The sequence below is a fragment of the Bos taurus genome, chromosome 4 (assembly GCF_002263795.3).
Source record: "Bos taurus isolate L1 Dominette 01449 registration number 42190680 breed Hereford chromosome 4, ARS-UCD2.0, whole genome shotgun sequence".
Lineage (NCBI taxonomy): Eukaryota > Metazoa > Chordata > Mammalia > Artiodactyla > Bovidae > Bos > Bos taurus.
Genome location: NC_037331.1, coordinates 29,463,147 through 29,484,742, shown reverse-complemented (window position 1 = coordinate 29,484,742; position 21,596 = coordinate 29,463,147). Strand labels below are relative to the sequence as shown.

Genomic DNA, 21,596 nt, shown 5'->3' with positions numbered 1-21,596 from the left:
CCTAGGGTTATCTTTATATCTTTGAAGGGGACTGATCCTTCCAGTTTTAAGATTTTTAGCCACTCCATTTTAAGCACCAAAACAGAAGAAAGAAAGAAAGTAGATGTTATGCCCTCCACCTCCCCCAGAGTTCAGGTGATTGTCTACTTCAACTGAAAATAAAGATTGTACTGCCCAATTCTGCACCCAATTTAATATCCCTAATTATTCAAGTACCCTATCATCAGGTTTCCCATCATTTCAGGAAGTTTTGTGCTCATTCTTCTGTACCGATCAATATTTCGTTTCTCTTTTACATACCTGTCCCTTATTTTGGCTTTTTTTTTTTTTCATAAGCACTTTCCCCTTTCAATTAAACAAACAATGACCTTTGTAAGGAGAGGGGAACCAGTAAGTGGAAGTGAATTTAAGAGTTATTCACATTGATTTAGTGAATCAATATTATCAAGTTGTGTATATGTATGTATGTATGTGTGTGTGTGTGTATATATATATATATATACACTCTTAACAGAATTTGACTACAAATATATGAAGTCTCAGTTTAAGGAAAAATAATCATTTTTCTAATATTAAATTCTGTTTCTCTTAAACCTTTAAGAAAGTAAGATGCTTGCAGATGACAATTCAGTGTCCTTTGTACTGTTAGGCAAATTGAGTTTTTCTCTTTTTCCCAGTACATAACTATTTGGTTTAAAACTGTAGCAGTTATGTTGGAGTATGATATACATGTATCATATTTTCTATGCCCTCAGTAGTGACATACTTTAGTTTATTATCACAATTGACTGTTGTAATAGTAAGGAATATAAGGGAATAAAACAGCCTTGAAAATATTTTGGCAATAGAACATTATATATTCTTTAGTTGCATATACTTTGTAGAAAGTATATGATATAATTTATTTAGTATATGGTGTAATTATTAAATGTGAACATACTTTGCTTAGTGACATGTTCACTTGAATGTTTTACTATGTATACCCAAGAAAATCAGAATCTGTGAAGTGTTCCATTCTTAAAATTCTGCCTGTTGTTTTGCAGAGAAAATGTTTCAGAAGTGGAATATAATAGTGATTCCTATTGTAAAGAAATAGTATTTATGTCTGTGAAGAGGTTTAGAATGACTTTTAGTATTTTTATAATCCAAAAGCAGTGGCATTTTTTTACTTCATTTTTTTTTAAATAAACTTTTCATTTTGGAATAATTTTAGAACAGTATAGTGAGCTCTAGTAGTTTTCTCTATTAATAACATCTTACATTATGATGGTGTATTTATCACATCCAGGAAATCAATATTGGTATATAATTTTTTTAAATAAAGAATTAAAGTAAACAAATGTCGCACTGCATATCTGTCAGTGATAGATTGCAGCTTAGGAAAATGCTGACTTCTTTTTGTTCAACTTCTTATAGTCAACTTGTCTATGCTGCTGCTGCTGGTAAGTTGCTTCAGTCGTGTCCGACTCTGTGCGGCCCCAGAGACGGAAGCCTACCAGGCTCCCCGGTCCTTGGGATTCTCCAGGCAAGAACACTGGAGTGGGTTGCCATTTCCTTCTCCAATGAATGAAAGTGAAAAGTGAAAGGGAAGTCGCTCAGTCGTGTCCGACTCCTAGAGACTCCATGGACTACAGCCCACCAGGCTCCTCCATCCATGGGATTCTCCAGGCAAGAGTACTGGAGTGGGGTGCCATTGCCTTCTCCCTTGTCTATGCAGAGGCTATATACTACATTAATAAACAAGTTACGTAGAAAGCTACTCTACAGGGGTGTGTTTTTAAAATATTTTTTCTTAGAATAAAAAGATTTTTAAAAATTCTTTAATAGTTAAAATCTATGAAAATATCTAGTTCAGTTTTCATTTTTATTTCATGTATGAAAACATCAGATTAAATTTTCACAGTTGATGGTTTCACTTAAAATTATAATGCAATTATTGTTAGCAATGTTCTACTTGTAGCCTAGAACTATTTTTTGTCCTGCAATTTAAAATTACTTATTTACTCATTACTTGTAATAATATACTGATTCTATTTATTTCCTGTTTTCCAAGTTAAATTTTAGGAACACTTTTACTAAGGAACTGAGTTTGTCAGCATATAGAAAGCTTTGAAACTTAATGATTTTTCTTTCTTCTTTTTTTAAACACAGATAAATGTGTTTCCATGGAGCAATACATTTGCTTGGATCTTTGTCTCATTTAAGTGAGATTATAAGCAGTTTCATAAAAAGGAAGTATTCTTTATTTAATATATATTTTAATTTTATATAGAGTTGCTAGATAAAATACAGGAAATCCAGTTACACTGGTGTTTTAGATAAACAACAAATAATTTTATTTGTGTAAGTATGTCCCATGTAATATTTGGGACATAATTATACTAAGCATGATTTGTTGCTTTTTTAAAATTCAGATTTAACTGGGTGTCCTGATTATTTATTTTTCCTTTTTTTAAATGAAATTCATGTATTTATAAGGATAAATCTAAAAATAAAAGGCAATATAAATATAAAATAACTTCTGCTTGTTCATGAAAATGCTAAAGATAGCATTCCATACTATTTAAAATGGAAGTACATGACATAATAAAGTTAAAATTTACTTGTTACGTGTAGGATGAAAATATAAATATAAAATTGGTTTTCCTCTTTTCTGTTTTTTATTTTTCAGCTTGTTTGGCTTCAAACTGGACTTTCCTTATACATTTAGAATAATCCGAGTATTACTTTGCCATACTAAGAATCTACATTTACCTAGCTTTCAAGAAAGTAATATTATGCTGATGTGTGCACTCTTCTTTCTAATATTAATGTTATAAAAAGGAGATATCTAAAAAATCACCCTAACTTCTAGTCATTAGATTCATGCATTTAAGACCCTATAGTAAACTTTTGCTCTTGCAAATTCTGCTCCCCAGGTACTTTACACCTACTTAATTGCTCTTACCTAAACTGTATAAGGAGAAGGAAATGGCAGCCCACTCCAGTGTTCTTGCCTGGAGAATCCCAGGGACGGTGGAGCCTGGTGGGCTGCCGTCTATGGGGTCGCACAGAGTCGGACACGACTGAAGCGACTTAGCAGCAGCAGCAGCAGCAAACTGTATAAATGTGGATTCCTGTATCTCCAGAAGTCATGTATAAGTTGTAGCAGCAGTACTGCATATGGAATTCATTTGCCAGATGGTCTATAAATTATAAGTAACTAGAAGTTAAAGTTCTTCCTACTAGGAGAGTTTGTTTTTCCTTCTGTGGAAGTATTGCTGTAGGACATAAAGGTAATATCCACTTATTTATTCATGACATTTTCTCCAGAAGCAATCCATTATCCTAATATAATAGTTTTCCTCCTTGTGATTCATTTATACTATTAATTTTTCTAACAATTTCCTATCTCTTGGCAGTTATTATTTGTGATTATTCCTAAAAATAATGAGTAAAATTCTATGTAGCTTAGATACAATACAGGCTAATAATAATAAATAAGTGTGAGGGGGGACAGTGAACCTGGCATCTGGTTTATCCATGTTGCTTTCACACAGCGCAAAGAGTAAGTAAAGACAACATTAACAGGCCATGTATACCAATGAGATAAATCATTAAGAACAATACAGGCAGTCTTTTATTCATAAACAAGGAATTTATCAAAAGCCCAGACTTTAAAGGTAGCTGCTTTTATCAGACAGTTAAGCTATTACTCTAAAGGTCGGGAAGTAATGGCTAAGTGGGAAGTGTAGGAAAATTTATTTAGGAGGCTGCCTTGATGGTAGCACTCCCTGAAAATTAAATTGTAGGCAAGTTTTCACAAAGTGCCCTACTTGCCCCTCCACTTTACTTTGTTTTATAAAGCTAATTAGATATTCATTTTGGTTAATTTTTAAAAATATAATTACCTCTGTGACTTTTAAGGGAGGCATTCATATACAAATGCAAATTTGTCAAAACATATTACCTCCATCCTAATCCAAAGACTTTCCATTTCAACAAAGTTTGAAACTTCAGTTTTTGGAGACTATTAGAGCCTCACGAAGAGTTGACTCATTGGAAGAGACACTGATGCTGGGAGGGATTGGGAGCAGGAGGAAAAGGGGACGACAGAAGATGAGATGGCTGGATGGCATCACCGACTCGATGGACGTGAGTTTGAGTGAACTCCGGGAGTTGGTTTTGGACAGGGAGGCCTGGCGTGCTGCAGTTCATGGGGTCGCAAAGAGTCGGACACAACTGAGCGACTGAACTGAACTGAACTGAACTGAGAGCCTCACTGAAGATATCCTAGAAAATACAAGAAATTGTGAAGAAGCAGAGAAAACAAATACCTTAAACCCACTTCTGAGATACATTATGTCTTATAATTTTTTTCTTTGTGATTTTTATATGAGTATAATTTACTTTTTCCTCATTAATATCAAAATTAATTTTCCTCACTATTAAAAGTTATCTGCAAATGCAATTTTCAGTGGTTATGGACCCCATATTATCAAAATTTTACTACTTCCCTAATACTGGGCATCTGGTTGTTCCCAAATGATTGAACATCCTTATGTATGACTTTTTGTTCTAATTTCTGATTATTTCCTTAGGATACTAAAAGAGGAGAGAATTTTTGGGATAAGAACATTTTAATGACTCTAGATAAGGATGACCAGATTACTGTCCCTGAAGTATATAGCAGTTTATACTTCAGGAAACAGCAGTTGAAAGAACTGGCCTTAAGTGCACTGAATTCTTTGTTCATTTAATAAGAAAGAAATGACTCTCATTATTGCTTTAAGTCATATATTTCAGATTCCTAAACTTTTCTTCACCATGTGTGTTTGCTGTTTTTATTCTCTCTTTTGTAAATTGTCCTTCCATGGCTATGCCCTTTCCTGAATGATCGTCCACGTGGTTGCAAAATCAAGCAGATGATCTGGGCCAGAGAAGAACACTAGAGAAACAGTGTTGGCTCTGGAAGCAGAAACTCCTTTTCAGTCTTTGCACCATACAGTTCCCTTAAGGTGAAACCTGCAGATCGGTTTCCTTTTGTTGGTACCAGCTTAATTGCGGTAAGTGGGCAGAGTGGAACATAAATACATGCTATCATTTTACAAAAGAATTTTGGGGAAACAACCAGTTGTATTTCCCAACTAAGTGTGAACCTTGTCTTGCACTGTCACATAGTTCTAAGTATAGATTCACTTGAACATGTGAGCTGTAACTGTTTGAAAAGTTAAAAAAAAAATGAGTCTATAGGATAGTCCCAAAAAATGACTTATAATTTTAATAGTTTACTTTTTAAGCTGAATTAGCTAGGGCCTCTGGCTGCATGAAGCCACAGATTTGATCTTTAAAGAGACTTATTTCATTCCATGGTGGCTCAGATGGTAAAGAGTTTGCCAGCAATGCAGGAGACCTGGGTTTGATCCCTAGGTTGGGAAGATCCCCATAAGAAGAGAACAGCTATCCATTCCAGTATTCCTCCCTGGAGAATTCTATGGACAGAGGAGCCTGACAGGCTACAGTCCATGGGGTTGCAGAGAGTCAGACACAACTGAGCGACTTTCACTCACTCATTCAACTAATTCATGGTCACCATAGATAATGAGTTTGAGTCAGCCATTTTAGCAGGACAGAAAGATCTATTTTAAAATTTTGATATTTTATGGCCACTGGAGAAATAATGTCCAAGAATAAAGTAAGGTCTACATAATCACTAATGAATTCTAAGTTTTTTAAAAAGTTTTTTACATAATTATTCCTTAACAAGCTTGAAGTAATAACTACATGACATATTCATTAGCCCTTGAAAGGAATGCTTAAATACAACCATTAAAGAGTCAAACCCTTGAGTTACTGGGAAAAGAGAAGGAAGAAGAGGGTGAGTAGATTGGACATACATCATATCTCTAATATAGCCTCAGCTTGTAGTAGAGATAACAATATCTCATAGTGATATTTTAAATGATACATTTGCTGTTGTTCAAAAATTTTTAAAAATAACAAATACCAAATGCCTACTTTGTGTTCAGTCTTTTGGGTTAAAAATAAGCCTTAAGCATTATTATGAATCACTGACATAATTTGAGAACTTATTGTAAACAGGAGTAAAATATTTCTTGTGTCCTTTCTTTAAGAAAAAAATAATCATTTGAAAAGAAATCACCCCATCATTCTGACCATATGACTAAAATCAACTATTTAAAAATTTAACAGTATGAAGGCATTTTCGCATTATAATTTCAAAATGCTCAAAGTGTTAAAATAGCTTAAACTTTAGTCTGTGTGTGTATATGTATTTACCCAGAATTATGCCCAATCTATTTTTAATCTAAAATTGTTATAAGAGGACAAGTTAATATTAGTTCATCCTCCAAATAAAGTTAATTGATTATTAACTAAATGTAAATATTCTTTTGTGTATAATAAACTGATAGTCACTGATGTTGCTAAATAGACTTTTGTAAAAGTAATTGCTCTCCTTTTTAAACTATATATAACAAATTTTGAATACATCCAAAAAAAAAAAAAAATGGATCCAAGAGCTTATGCCTTTCTAAAACTAAACTTCAACAAAGAAAATAAGGTAACACTTACTGGATTTAATTAATTGTTCTATCCATGCTCAAGTTTACAACTTTTGTTTATGAATCCTATATTTAAAGTGGCTAGTTTTAGAGACAGTTTTTGTTCTGTTTTGTCTTTTTTTTTTAAATTCTGCTCTAGAACAATGGTTCTCAATTTTGTTGTTAACAAACCCCTTTGAGAATTTGATTCAGGTTATGGATCTTATCTTAAGAATATACTTATCTCAATACCTCTCTGATACCTGTAAATTGACTCAAGATTTAGAGGTAGATGTATACTGTTGAGTCCTTAGTTTGTATGTTCTACTAAAATGCACATGTTTTTAGAGGAATTTTACTTGAGTAAGTCAAAGAAAGTGTCTTTTATCTTTGACTCTGTTATCTAACCTTGATAAAAATGAACGTGGAGAAAGGTTGGCTCTTTTCCAACAGACTGGAATGTCTCTGAAGATTCCAATAAAGAAGAACTACCAGGGTGTTGTCCTTCACATTTCAGAAGTGTATGATTAAAATTTTGTGATGTTTGTACTTTTCTATGCTGGGTCTGTGATATACTAGTGGTCACTCCAGATGTTTTAATTTTGTCTAGGCTAATGTCTTAGGCCTTCTGTTAATATGGAAATAGATGGAATTTTATAGTACATCATTTAATGTCCCACTTTAAAATAATTTTATTACTGAAGCAGTATTTATTTTCTAATATTTGGAAAGTCATTCATATGAATAGGAGCCTCAGTACAATTGAGCAAACCCAAACCACTTCTGATGGACTCCACCTTAGCCAACACTTTATCCAATGCGTATGTTACTATCTTTTTTTTTGTCAGTTACAACATTTGTAAATCTGTCTTAGTTTTTGCATGATACAGCTATCAACATCTTTTTTATCTTAACCAAAGAGAAGAATGATACATCAGCAAGTGGGCTGTAAATGGAACAAAAGAGTTATGATAAACACCCTGAAAATAAAGATAGAAGGGGTGATTCAACAGTGAGAGAGACAGTCTATGTACACCTTGGGTCTAATCTTCCTCTACACTTGTGAGCACTGGTGTCTGAAGGTAGAGAAGACTGAACAATTGTGGGGAGAATGTGCTATTGCCATAGCAGCTTTATTTGTAAGCCTTCCAAATCATAATTAGGTTGTGCATGAGAATTTTTTTCAGAGTATGGGTTGGCAGGAAAAAAAAATCTAGATTCACATCAGATGTTAACCAGGGAGGAACCATGCACCTTTATGTTTTTGCTGTGTAAGGCGGAGGCACATAGCAAGCTATTTTCTATGTAAATGATTCAAAAGTACGACTTCCAGTTCCATCTTAGAAGGGTAATGTGTTAGTTGAGTGTGGGTTATAGAGTCAGATTTTCTGAATTGAATCCTCATTCTGTTACTTCCTTGGTGTTTGCTTTGAGAAGATTCCTTAATTAATCTGTGCCTCATTTGGTAAAGTTTGAATAAAAGAATCTTACTGTCAGTAGGTTAATGCCTGTAAGGCTCAATCGTAGTGCCTGATGGATGAGTGCTTAATGAATGTGAACTTAATTTTATAAGTTCTGTATAAAAAGTATGTATGGTATATAAAAACTGGAACTTATAAATTAGCTTATTTTATATTATTGATCTTATTATTGTGGATGCTAATGACAGGAGCATTTCATTTTATAATGGAAGATATTCTCTTTGTTACTTTGGAGGTTCTTTTCCCTTTCTCTTTGAGAGCCCTATTGACCTAGCTCTTATTTGGTGACCCCTTCTTGCTCCTGATTTCCTTTGGTGTCCTGTATATACCATGCTTTAAGAGCCAGACTTTTCCTTTTTGGCTTGTATGCTGGTCTTAACCCTCTCTTCCTAGGGGATTTAGTTCTAGGAAAGTGGGGGCTAAAGGAACTTATAAAACTAATATAGGCAAAGTAATTCTGCTTTAACTAGGGCCACGAAACTACAAATTTAAATTTGTAGGGTTTTTTTTTTTTTTTTTTTACATTTTCTGAGGATTTCATGGTGGAATATTTTTTTCCTTTCAGTCCTAAGCTGATTCCTTGAGTCTATTATATTCTTTACTGTTTGAGTATTTTCAAATAGTTTTTTCCCTCTTTTTCTAGTTCATTCTTTCTCTTGCTTGCTCTCCTTTTCTTTTTTGCTGTACAATTGTCCAGAATGTTCTGGTAATTTAACAACTTCAACTATCTTCCTAGAATCTTTTCTTGACTTTCAGCTGGGGAGAAAATATTTTAGCCATGTATTACATTACTGGATTGTAGTAAAGCTGATGGTCAAACAAAATACCTCCATTCAATAGAAAATTTTACTTGGCTTATAAAGAATAGCATTCCATCATTTACTACATCTACAGAAGCACAGATCAGTTTACGAGACCATTCTTTCCTTCAGTTTAATAATGCAGCAGTGATTGCTTTCATTTATAGTTCTTCACACTGAATTGTCTATAACTTTTGCTTTTCTAAAATCTCAAACATCTTTAAGGAGCTCCTCAAGTAGTTTTAAAAGTAAAATATTTTAATAGGATTGAACTGCACCTTTATAATTAAGTATAAATCATTAAGGAAACATGCCTAACAAATTCAATTACATTGGTAATGCTTTTCAGTGTATTTCGATAGACATTGTATTCACAGATACTATGCTTTTTTTTAAGATGGGAAAATTATCCTGGATACCTACATGGGCTCAGTGTAATCATAGGGTCCTTATATAAGAGAACGAGAAGAAGGGCAAAGGCAGAGACGGAGGTATAATGAAGTAATCAGAGATCTGAGAGATGCATGCTGAGGTGCATGGGTAAAGAACAAGGAATGGATCTGTCTCTGGAGCCTATGGAGACTGATTTTAGACTTCTGTTCTCGAGAATTGCCAGATAACAAATGTATATTTTTTTAATCCACTGCATTTGTGGTAATTTGTTACAGCAGCAATAGAAAAGTAATACAGACTTTATTAGTGTGCTTTTGCTAAAAGGAGGCAAGCTGTGTTGCTTGAGGTTACTATGTAGACATTTGATGATCCATGCATTTTTTAAAAAATAATTATGTCTTTTAAATGAGCTTTTAAGTTTCTATTACTTCCAATTTTCCCAGTTTCCTCCCTTGGCTAGTTCTTATGAGTGAATTTTCTAGTCAACTTATGATTCCACTTCAGTAATCCTCTGGAAATAAGAGCTCAAATTAAAACAAGGAACACACAAGTGGACACTAACAGAAAATATTTTCATACAATAAGTCATATGCAAAGCACTCTGTATATACTATGAAACCGATACATTGAGTAGGCTAAAAGCCAGGTTATTAGCTATGACCTAAGATTACTGAACATAAAAACACACCACCGTTTGTTTTAAGGAGTGGTAAGATAAAAAGTGAGTTGGTTGGGTTATATTTTAAAACCATTTTTAAAATAATACAGCAATTTAAAATTTTTAAATTGTGATGTTTACTAAAAGCAACTGGTCTCTACTTACTTTCTGCCTTCATCAGCTGATAACCCCACAGATCCTTGTATACTATCCAGGACCCCAGTTCTCAGCCTGGTTACTTGTTCCAGTGAAGGCAGTAGCTTTAAGAGAATTCTGCCTGTGGAGTACCCTTTAAAATCTTTTGAAATACAAATACAATATTAGACGGGGCTATTAATTAGAAAGTGTTTCACTGACATCTGTAGGTATGACTGTGGAACTGCTGTGGCTAAGCCCAAGGAGAATATAGGCTTGGCAGGTATTTCTAATCTAGGAGGCATTACAGAATTGAAGCCTGGACTGCTCCTGCTCTGAGAAATTAGCATATCCAATACCATACTGCTCTCTCCCTCCTTACTCAGGAAAGAGAAACCACCAAGAGCTCGACATCCACACATAGCAAAGCGGCCACAGGCTTTCATGCCAATGCCTTTAAACAATAATCGGGTTCTCAATCCCCCAATCCTATTTTTATTTTGCATTTTCTAAAGTGTGGCATAAAACACAAATGGTTTTAATTTTTTTCACATTTCAGATTACTGGCAGAGTGCACTTTAGGGAGGCTGGTTGTAAGTATCACTGTAAATAGAAAGAAATACAGTGAAGAATAGACATAAAATCACTGGATGAAATTACATATTTAAGTAAATGTAAAACATGACTCAGTTGATCAATACTGTTATTTACGTGGAATTTTAAAATCATACATGTATTACATATAAAGTTTAAACAAATTAGTTGATTTAATAATAATAAAGGCATTAAAATTTTTTTCACCATAGTAAAAGCAGCTCTTATTTTAAGTAAATAAGTGTTCATATATGGAGTAAGCTTGTGACTTACTCTGCCAAACCCAAAGCTTGAAATAGTGGAATCTTCAGAATGGATCATGTAAACCATTTCATTTACTGAAGTGGAAGATAACTTCCCAATTCTGCCAAAAATTTTACATTCTTAATTACATTATAATTCTCTCTATCCTCTTGACAAAAGGATATAATGAAAGTTTGGGTAATAGTGGATATTCACTGAGAGAAGCATTGAGAGATACTGTGAGAGAACATCTGATGGTTTGGAGAAAAGGACCAGCTCAAATTACTCTAATATTTGCTAGAAAATTTGGGATGTTCCAAATCATTCTTCCTGCAATGCCACAGGTCCAACTACATCATACTATTTGCTAAAATCTTTAAATTTAGTTAGTTGGGTAATTTTTCCCTCTAGGAATATATTCCCAATTTTATAGCAGAAATTGATAGGAAAATACGCACTTTGCAGCAAATTGCTTTATAAGCAAGTGTGCTTTTTATAAATTGAAGGATATATGCATTATCTCACTTAAATGAATTTTTGTTTCCTTTTAAGAATCTGAAGGGTAGATGGTGTGTGAACAAAACGTGTCTACTTGAATAGCATGATTCTATTGATACATGCAATAAACAAGATCAAAGCATACCAAATAATTCTTAGGCAGTCTTTCTTTGCATACACAAAGATCAAAATATGTGTTAACTCCAACAAAATCATTGCACTGACTGTGCGTTTACTAATTTAAAATATATGTCTCGATTTCTCAGGAGCTCTTGATGAGTTCCTTGTTCCTTTATTTTCCCATTGTGCAGAACCACTATCAAATCTGCGTTCTGTATCGTGGAGAGTCTGTGAGCCACCACTAGGCATGTCCTCCCCTTACTGGCCTTATCAAGGGCATGTTGAACCACCTGAAAGAGAGAAGGACCTGTGATTGCTAGCTTTGGTTAAATGCCAGTAAACTTGCCCAAGTCAAATTGATTAAGGAAATCTAATAACATTCATTGTCTATTTGCTTATCTTCAAGGAAACTACCCTTATTTGTGGAATATCTTAATAGAAATTTAGAAAAAGTAATTACAGACACTAATTAAGATTTTTATTTGGAGTAGCTTTTGTGACAATAAAAGTTAGATGGTTATTTGTATGTGAAAGTCAAGTCGCTCAGTCGTGTCCGACTCTTTGCGACCCCATGGACTGTAGCCTACCAGGCTCCTCTGTCCACGGGGTTTTCCAGGCAATAGTACTAGAGTGGATTGCCATTATTTGTATTTAAGTGGTTTCAAAGTCAAACCCAGAAAGTAGTATTTCCATACTCAATTGTCTGTTTACTTCATTTCTTCTCATAGTTTCTTTTGTTTGTTTTTCTTTTTAGAATTTAGTTGTAAAACTGTCCTAGCTAAAACAGCATCTCAGCTACAAAGAGGTAATAATGTTGTATGTATATGAGAAATAAGGGAATTCCCTGGAGGTCCAGTGGTAGGATCTGTGCTCTCACTACAGGGAACACAGGTTCAGTCCCTGCTTGGGAAACTAAGATCCCACATGCCTCACGGTGCAGCCAAAAACAAAACAAGAACAAGCAAGAAATGGAAGCAGAAGGTAAAATCCGATTATTTGCTGAATATATAAAATATTCTAATGATGGTTATCTCATTTAAATCATTTCAGTATCTCTGTAAGGAGTATTTTCATTTTCCTGATAAATAAACCAAGATTCGAAAAATTCAGGTCACTTGACCTAGGTCACACTGCTAGTAACTGATGAATCCAGAATTACAGCCCAAATATGTTTGATTCCAAAAGTCCCATTTTTTTCTTTCATAACACACTGTCTCATGGAAATCAAGAATGATAATCATCTACAAATAGTAGTTGTGTAGTGATTAATCTCATGGGATCTTAGATCAGATGCACTTTATTAGAATTTAAAGTGAAAGTGAAAGTTGCTCAGTCGTGTCCGACTCTTTGGGACCCATGGACTATGGGATTCTCCAGGCTAGAATACTGGAGTGGGTAGCCTTTCCCTTCTCCAGGGGATCTTCCCAACCCAGGGATCGAACCCAGGTCTCCTGCATTGCAGATGGATTCTTTACCAGCTGAGCCACAAGGGATTTAAGGAAGTTACTTAACTTTTTCTAAAGCCTTAGTGTGCTGATCTGTAAATTGAACATAGTAAAAAATAATTAATCAAACTGTTGTGAGGATTGAGATAGTAGTGTATAATAAGCACTTAATAAATATTGAACATTATTATTCATTTAACCAGCTTTCATTTAACAAGAACATACTGTATATGCAAGAACTTCTAAGGGACAAGAATATAGTAAAATTAAACATGAGAAGAAGCTTGAACTGTACACCTGTTGTTACATGTCTATTTGCCCCCTTGTTTCCTTTTCAAGGGGGCAAATAGAGAAGGAAATGACAACCCACTCCAGTATTCTTGCCTGGAGAATCCCATGGACGGAGGAGCCTGGGGGGCTACAGTCCACGGGGTCGCAAAGAGTCAGACACTACTGAGCGACTTCACCCACTCACTCACTTCCTTTTCAAACTGAGCAAATATTCTAAAGAAGGTAGAGAAACTAGCAGGCTCCAACATTGCTGTGTAGATCACTCTCTTACATATGTAGATTACCTTATTATTTTGTTTGGTATCATTAGAATAATAATAAAACAGGAAAGTAATCTTCCTTGGGCTTTTTTCTTGAGTGGAGAAGCATTTCAAGAATTGGGACCCTTTTGATGATGAGACCAATTCTAATGAGAAAACCTTTCTAACACACGAGATGCTTTGTGCCCCAACTCTCTCCCCCCTCCCCACCAGCCTCTGACCTTTACATAAAGGTCAAAACCTTAATTACAACTGGTGACCCTATGACTACAGTTCTCTCCAGGCCTTTTTTTTCTCCACCAACTGACCTTAATTTCTTCCAAAATACTCCACTCTCATATTTCCTATTAATCCTGAGATGAAAGAAGAGAAAGTTACCTTTTCACTCTCATTGTCAAGAGCTGAAGTGGCCTCATCCAACAATAAAATTTTTGGTTTACGGAGAAGAGCCCTTGCAATAGCTAGTCTTTGTTTCTGGCCGCCAGAAAGCTGTGTTCCTTTCAGTCCAACGTGTGTGTTGTATTTCTATTACAGGAACATGCAATTAAGAAAGCAAGTCTTGGTTATTTAAATTAACATGGCAACTGTGGGCGAGAGCCATCTAAATATTTCAGATTTTGCTACTCTAAAATTTGTGTCCCAACAAGTGCTGAAATCTATTCTTGGGCTTTGTTGCAAATAAATGCTAAACCAGCAGTAAACACTACCATTTCATTTACATATCTAATCTGATCACAAACAGTAGACCTTTGCCATTTTGCTTCTACAAAAGAATTGTTCAAATTAAAGCATTAAAAAAAAAAAAAAATTAGGGAAAAAGTTCCCAGTAAACACAAATCTTTCCCCATTAAGTTAAATTATCTTCTGTTTTCAGGTCAAAATGATTTAAAGTAACATTTTAAAATAAGTCATTGGGTTCCCTAGCTGTGGCTCTTACTAAATCTCTGTGGGCACATTTCTCCAGGTGTCATGATGCCATTCTCAGTGGTGCAGGTATCATCCTAGGAATAAGTTAGGCCGTCATCTTAAGACAGTCCATTCAACTTTTCAGGTCATGATAGTGATATTTAGCACTTCACAAATTGCTACACTCTCCTACTTACTAATGACTACCTTTTCAGTATTACACTCCATGGAAGGGTAAAGGAAATTTCTCACATATCTAAATCATAATGGATCAGCAAGCAGGCTCCCACTTGTTTTCTACATTATCCTGTTGACTCTGCTTTCCTCCAGGGTTTCATACTGCTCTCTGTTAGCCCTTGCCAGTTGTCTGAGAAATACATGCCATTGGTACCCAAACAAGGATGTGTGGGTGGATCAGCTCCACTGGGAAAGTAAGTCCAACTGTACAACCTTCTAAAGGTGGATCCCGTAGCATCATCATAGAGAAACGCAGCACGTGATGATGTACTGTTTAGCTTAGGACCCTGGAGAGGCCTGATTCAACTGCCTTTCCCTCCGCACCTTGCTGCCTTCAGGAGGTGTTTCTCCAGCAGAGGGGGTTTTGACAGAGCTTGTGAGTAACTTTAATAACAGATATGTCTCCTTAATCTCATTTTTCAACTTAAAATGCTTAGTTGCTTACTTTATATCAAACAATGGGTGTCTGAATTATTGAAGCCCAGTAAGAGTGTCCTTTGTGAATGGTCTACAAAGGAAACAGACTTCAGCTATCTCCTTTGTGATTTTGGGAGAGTCCCTGGTGGCTCAGATGGCAAAGTGTCTCCCTGCAATGCGGGAGACCTAGGTTCAATCCCTGGGTCAGGAAGATCCCCTGGAGAAGGAAATGGCAACCCAATCCAGTACTCTTGCCTGGAAAATCCCATGGATGGAGAGGCCTGGCGGGCTAGAGTCCATGGGGTCGCAAAGAGTCGGTCGCGACTTCAGCTTCATTCTTTTTTCTTTGTGATTTTACCTGAGACTGCTAGCCCACTGGGCCTTTTCCTCCTAAAACACATTTTATTAAAACTGGAATCACAGGGCTGTAGATAATTAGGTAAAACTCAGCGGTTCATATCCACACACCGCAAGTTTCCCATCTAAATTAGAGGATTCAATCTTAAGCCAAAAACTGGATTTGGTGGCAATGATAACGGACTTTTAGTTCTTTCTGCCAGTCTAGATTAAATTGTACGTGGATTCTTCTCTTACAGCTGAAGAAGATATAATACTAGCTTAGAAATCACTTTGCATTTCTTGGCTTTCTTTAGCTTTCAGGAAGATGTAAGCCTCAAAGAATGAACTGGATGAAAATACAGTTCAGATGTTTTTGCCCATCATTAAGCCCTGGTGGCTCAGATGGTAAAGAATCTGCCTGCTATGCAGGAGACACAGGTTCAATCGCTGGGTGGGGAGGATCCCCTGGAGGAGGAAATGGCAACCCACTCCAGTATTCTTGCCTGGAGAATTCCATGGACAGAGGAACCTGGCAGTCTACAGTCCATTGGGATCATAAAGAGTCGGACACAACTGAAAGACTAACACTTTCAAGCAGAACAGATTATAAATATAAATATACATGTTGTCTCAATAGTAATCTAAAAACATTTTCAGACACTTAAACTGAAGGTTTTTGTCTTTTTGTTTGTTTCTAATGAAGAACTACAGGATTTCATTCTTTCCTGTTTCAACTGAAAATCTAAATCAGTTTTCTGGCAAACACTAGGATGGTGAGTGCCCTGAAATCACCTGTTTTATGAGATACTCAAGAAGCAGTAGCTGTTCAGTGTAAACCTGGGTCTAAATACCAACTGGATCCTGGAAGGAACATCAGATAGAGTCTAATCCTAAACCAACTGCATGCTGGAGATTCCTTGCAGGCCCTTTAAAGGAGTTTCAGGGTGGTTCCAATGGGAGCCAGGAAGTGGTTCGAGAGCTGACTGTGTGAAATTGTGGGCACTAGGGGATTTCTACATCTGATGTTTTTCTCAGGGATCCTCAAGACCAAGCCAGTGTTATCTGAACTCCTCTCCCAGGCTGATATTTCCAAATGCCTGGAGGTTCTATTCATGGCATACACCATAGATTTGTTACCCTTAGCACACTCTAAAGTGAAGTCACTCAGTCGTGTCCGACTCTGCGACCCCATGGACTGTAGCCTACCAGGCTCCTCTGTCCATGGGATTTTCCAGGCAATAGTACTGGAGTGGATTGCCATTTCCTTCTCCAGGGGATCTTCCCGACCCAGGGATCGAACCTAGGTCTCCTGCATTGTAGGAAGACGCTTTACCATCTGAGCCGCCAGGGAAGTTTAGCCTTGATCTGCCAGACAGGTCCATAATCCTTTACCTGAAACCCACAGGGCTATAGTTGCTTAACAATTCTATTTTTCTTTACTTTAGAATAAAATACTATAAATTGTACACATCATACATTATTTATATTTAATATGCAATATATATTATTTTGGGCTTCCCAGGCTTTGGGGGTAAAGAATTCGCCTGCCAGTGCAGGAGACACAGGAGACTCAGGTTTGATGCCTGGGATGGGAAGATCCCCTGGAGAAGGAAATAGCAACATGCTCCAGTATTCTTGCCTGGAAAATTCCATGGACAATGTAGCCTACCAGGGTCTCAAAGAGTCTCAAAGAGTCAGACATGACTGAGCAACTGAGCACATACACATATATTATTTAAGACCCTCAGAAAGGGCTGGGTAGCAATCAGTAATCAAATATGTGAATACTTATGTAGAAATAATTGACAATTCATTCTAAGTAGGATTAATAAAGACTACATAAAACCTCACATCATTTTGACCACCCAACAAATTTACTTCAAACATATGGTCTTTGTGTGTGGAGGGGAGTGTGTGACGTTTAAGAACTTTTGGAAATTGGAACTGGGGGAAAGAAAAATATGGACCTGAGTTTCTCTCATCCAGGTTGTAATGTACCAAGACTTGCCCCTTTCATGTAGTCTGGGCCATTGCCACAGAGGTCACAGCGTCTCTTGAATGAGCAAACAAAAGGCTGAGCTTCACATGATTTTTTTTTTTTTTCCTTTAAAAATTCGATCATGTCGCTTCTTTGTGTAAAAACGTCTAGCGGTTTCCTCTTTCCAATAATAACAGAGACCAAACTTAGTCTGGTAATTCAGAACCTTCACATTTAGTCCATGCTCATATTTGTGTGGCTTATTCTTAATTCCCCACTTTATGCTCAGAACTTTAAACTTATTTTCCCTCAAACACATAAAACCCTTTCACATGTATGTGTTTCTGCACGAGCTTATTCTGTCTCCTAAAAATGGTGTTGCTCCCTGTGCCTAGTGAACTACTCATTCTTCAAAACCCAGTTCAAAGCAATATCCTCTGTGTGGTTTTCTGTGAAACTTCGTCATTCCTGCTTTTGTACTCTCATCATATGCTCTTTGTGTTTTCATGCCAGAAAGCTGCCCAGTGTATTATGTACTTTCTTGCTCACTTTCTACAGACAACCTGAAGCTCAGTCCTGACAATTCCACTTTTATGATATTTTTTACATCCTTTTCCTTGTTTTATTTTACTTTATTAATTCAGACCTTCATAACTTAACCCTGGAAATAGCTCTGAGTTGATTTCCCAAAATCCCTGTCCTTTCTCCACTCCAAATGGTCATTTACATTACTGCTAGACTAGTAATTTCCCTGTCCTATTCCAAAAGGATATTTTGGCACCAGATTTCTTTATGGTTCTATATATTTTGCAGGTAAGAGTGATATGAAAGTAAACTACAGTTTTATTTTAAAACACTTAGAAACAAGCTATTCTTTCTTTTGGAAATGACATTATGATTCTCAAAGTTGATTGTAAAAAGAATGCTGAATCTCTGCAGTATATAGTTCTGGGTAAATCTGAGAAATAGTACAATGAAAAGAATGAAAGATAAAAAACAATTTAACGGTAAAAGTCAAATGGTACAAATATAAAGTGGATAGCATTTTACCATACATAAATTAAAGAAAAACCCTATTAGGATTATGTAGATAATAATCTATCCTTGAATCAATAATTCAGTGAGTGTCTTGGTTAAAAAAGGGAAAGCTATAGGGTCACAATATTTTGTTACTCCTTCTATTATAGTTAGTAATGCAGAACCGTACTGAAGTTAGGGAAACTGTATTAATGGCCCATTTCTAGTTAGAGGAACCAATTAATGTGGACAGGAGATGGTGAGGGATGATCTAGTAGTATAAAAGAGAGTATCCTTCTCCCAAAACAGGGCATTAGATTATTGTTTGATACAATGCTTACTAACCTTTGGCATTTCCTTTTAAAGTGAGCTAGAAAACCACATTATACAAACTTGTTTCTAATCAAAAGTAAGTGTGTGTGTGTATATATATAAATGTAGGTATACACATATACTTTTTAAAAATTTTTTTGCTGCACTGTGCAACATGTGGGGTCTTAGTTCTCTCACCAGGGATCAAACCTGTGCCCCTTTTAGGAAGTGTGGAGTCTTAACCACTGGCCCACCAGGAAGTCCCTATACTTTTATTTTATCTATGTGTGCATGTAGGTATAAATAGTAAGAACTTATAAGTTGCAATCAACATTAGTGTCTCTGTGCACTAATTCTGGATTTGTATCAATGCTTGCTATGCTAAAGCCCTCTTGACAACCAAGATTTTCAACTTTTCTGAGATTTTGTGTCAGCTGCCACAGCCAATACAGAGAGATGACAAAAATGGCAGACAAGGACCTAACACTCTAGTGGGAAAAGGAGACCCTAAGCAAATTAATAAGCACCAGCATAATTTTAGACTGTGGTAAGCACTCTGAAGACTATGCGATAGGCTATAAGGGCTGGTGGGTCCTCTTTAAAATAAGATGGCCACGGAAGACTTCTGCAAAAGTGACATTTGAAAGAGCTTGAAATTTAAGGAACTGGCTCTTCGAAGAGTCATAAGAAGGGAGAACCCAGCTGAATAAATATGAGTGTAAATGTCCTGCAGTAGGGAATTAAAAATTTCATGAGACAGAAAGAAGTCAGTATGGCTGGAGAGAGTGAGCACATAAAGAGATCAGGGCCAGATCACAGAAGGCCCTGCCGGTCTTATAAGAAGTTTTGATTTCATTCTTAGTTCAAAGGGATGACTTTAGGAGGTTTTAGGCAGGGAGGGGTATGATTTACTTTATGTTTTTAAAAGATCCAATTGATGTGAGGAAGAATTATAAAGAGGCAAGACTGGAAGCAGGAAGACAGATTAAGAAGGTACTAAAGTGGTCCTCTCTGATGTCTCAGACAGTAAAGAATCCATCTGCAATGTGGAAGACTCAGGTTCAATTCCTAGGTTGGGAAGATCCCCTGGAGAAGGGAATGGCTACCCACTCCAGTGTTCTTGCCTAGAGAATTCCATGGACAGAGTCCATGGCATCACAGTCAGATGTGACTGAGCGACTAACACTTTCACTTACTTTCAAGGTGGTCCAGAGGGGGATGATGGTGGTGTAGCCATAAGTAGAGTATAAATGAATAGAAGTATAAAATGAAGTATAAATGAATAAATGAGTAGAAGGTATAAAATAAAAATATGAAAATTAATTGATATTCAGTGAATATTAATACAGTTGGTCTTGGAAAAAGTCACACAAACATAATTTCAAATTTTGCTTTTTATATCTCACTTTACATTAGATGCCAGCAATAAATAAATTGTGTAATCCAAGAAGCACATAAAAATAACCACTTAAGCCCAATAAAATACTAGACAGCTTTTAGTTCAAGATTTCAGACATTTTCTTACCTCAGGGAGACTCTCAATAAAAGAGTGGATGTTTGCTGCGTTTGCTACTTCTTTTATCTCATTCAGTGACACAACACGGCTGTTATCACCATAGGCTATGTTCTCAGCAATGCTACAGTTGAAGAGCACAGGTTCTTGAGAAACGATTGCTATCTGGGAACGGAGCCACTGTACGTTCAATTCCTTTGCATCCACACCATCAAATAGCTGCCAAAAGCAGAATGGAGAATGGTATGTGAAGATCCAACAACTGCATCATGTTACAGCTCACTGCATTCAAACGTATACAAATCATAACAAGAAGGTTAGGAATCCAAGCTGTTTCATAGCATAAACGTTACCCGAGAAGGGCTCATAAATCATATGTTGTATAGAAGCAGACAGCATGTATTAATAACTAACTGAAGTACCAACTCTTAAACTTACTTGACATTTCTGGGAATGGCCATATATTCTAGAGACCTGCCCAGAGTTTAGAATGAAGTCTGGTGTTCTGGACTAAAGTCAGATGAAAAATGACCAACCTCCACTGTAAAGGACCCTGTTTTATTAAAGCCTAGTGAGGTAACAAAATTCAACTGACATCTGATGAGCATAAGCATACCTACTATGTGATGAGGACTCTTCAGGCACTGGGGAAAGAGTAATAAACAAGACAAAGGTCTTACCCTCCTGTAGCTTATACTGTAGTGGAGAGAGGCAGGTAATAAGCACACTAACAAACAACGTCAGAAAAATAAAGTGTCATGATAACATGATAAGATAATGGGATAGAGAGTGACTAAGAATGTGCTGAGGATTTGGGAAGGGGACAGGTGAATGCATTATATTCTATCTAAGAAGTCCCCTCTAAGGAAGTAGAATTTTTAGACTGAGATGTGAATGATGAGAAGGTATTGGCAAAGAAGTTATAGTAAGAACAAATTTTGATCAGGGGAACAGCAAGAACAATGTGTGTTCAAAGAACACTGTGTATTTAAAGAACATAAAGAAGTCAGTGAGACTGATACACAGTGTATAGTGAGGTAGGAGTGATAGGAGAGGAGTCTGGAGGGAGAGGCAAGGGCTAGATCACAAAGGACCTTGATTTGATAGTATGGACTCTCGTTTATTCTAACTGCGATAGAGAATCATTGGAGAGTTTAAAAGAAGGAGTGTGCTATGCTGTATGCAAACAGCTGAGTGTTACCTTATTTTGGTACTCATTGTTCATTGTTTTCTGTGAAGGCAGCCATTTTGCAAATAATCTTTGCGACTGTGATGGGCAAAAGACTAAATTGCAGCAGAATGATGACTATCAGGACAATCTTTGACTTTTATGGGCTTTTTGTTTTTTGCGGTGGTAGGGGAAGGAAGAACAGGAAGTTGTCTTTGTGTGTTTGTAATGTGGTGGTGTTTGAAGGGA

At 36.2% G+C, this 21,596-nt stretch overlaps 1 protein-coding gene across 1 annotated transcript in view; it reads right to left on the bottom strand.

Annotated features, from left to right (window-relative positions):
- Window positions 1-10,695: 10,695 nt before the first annotated feature.
- The window catches only part of ABCB5 (ATP binding cassette subfamily B member 5), a 120,652-nt gene continuing 109,751 nt past the window's right edge, over window positions 10,696-21,596 (bottom strand). The window contains exons 26-28 of the mRNA XM_024991009.1: window positions 20,192-20,398; window positions 13,839-13,985; window positions 10,696-11,754 (exon numbers count right to left, since the gene is read on the bottom strand). Coding sequence (XP_024846777.1) covers window positions 11,557-11,754; window positions 13,839-13,985; window positions 20,192-20,398 — 552 coding nt within the window. The 3' untranslated portion in view covers window positions 10,696-11,556. The remainder of the gene's footprint in view (window positions 11,755-13,838; window positions 13,986-20,191; window positions 20,399-21,596) is intronic.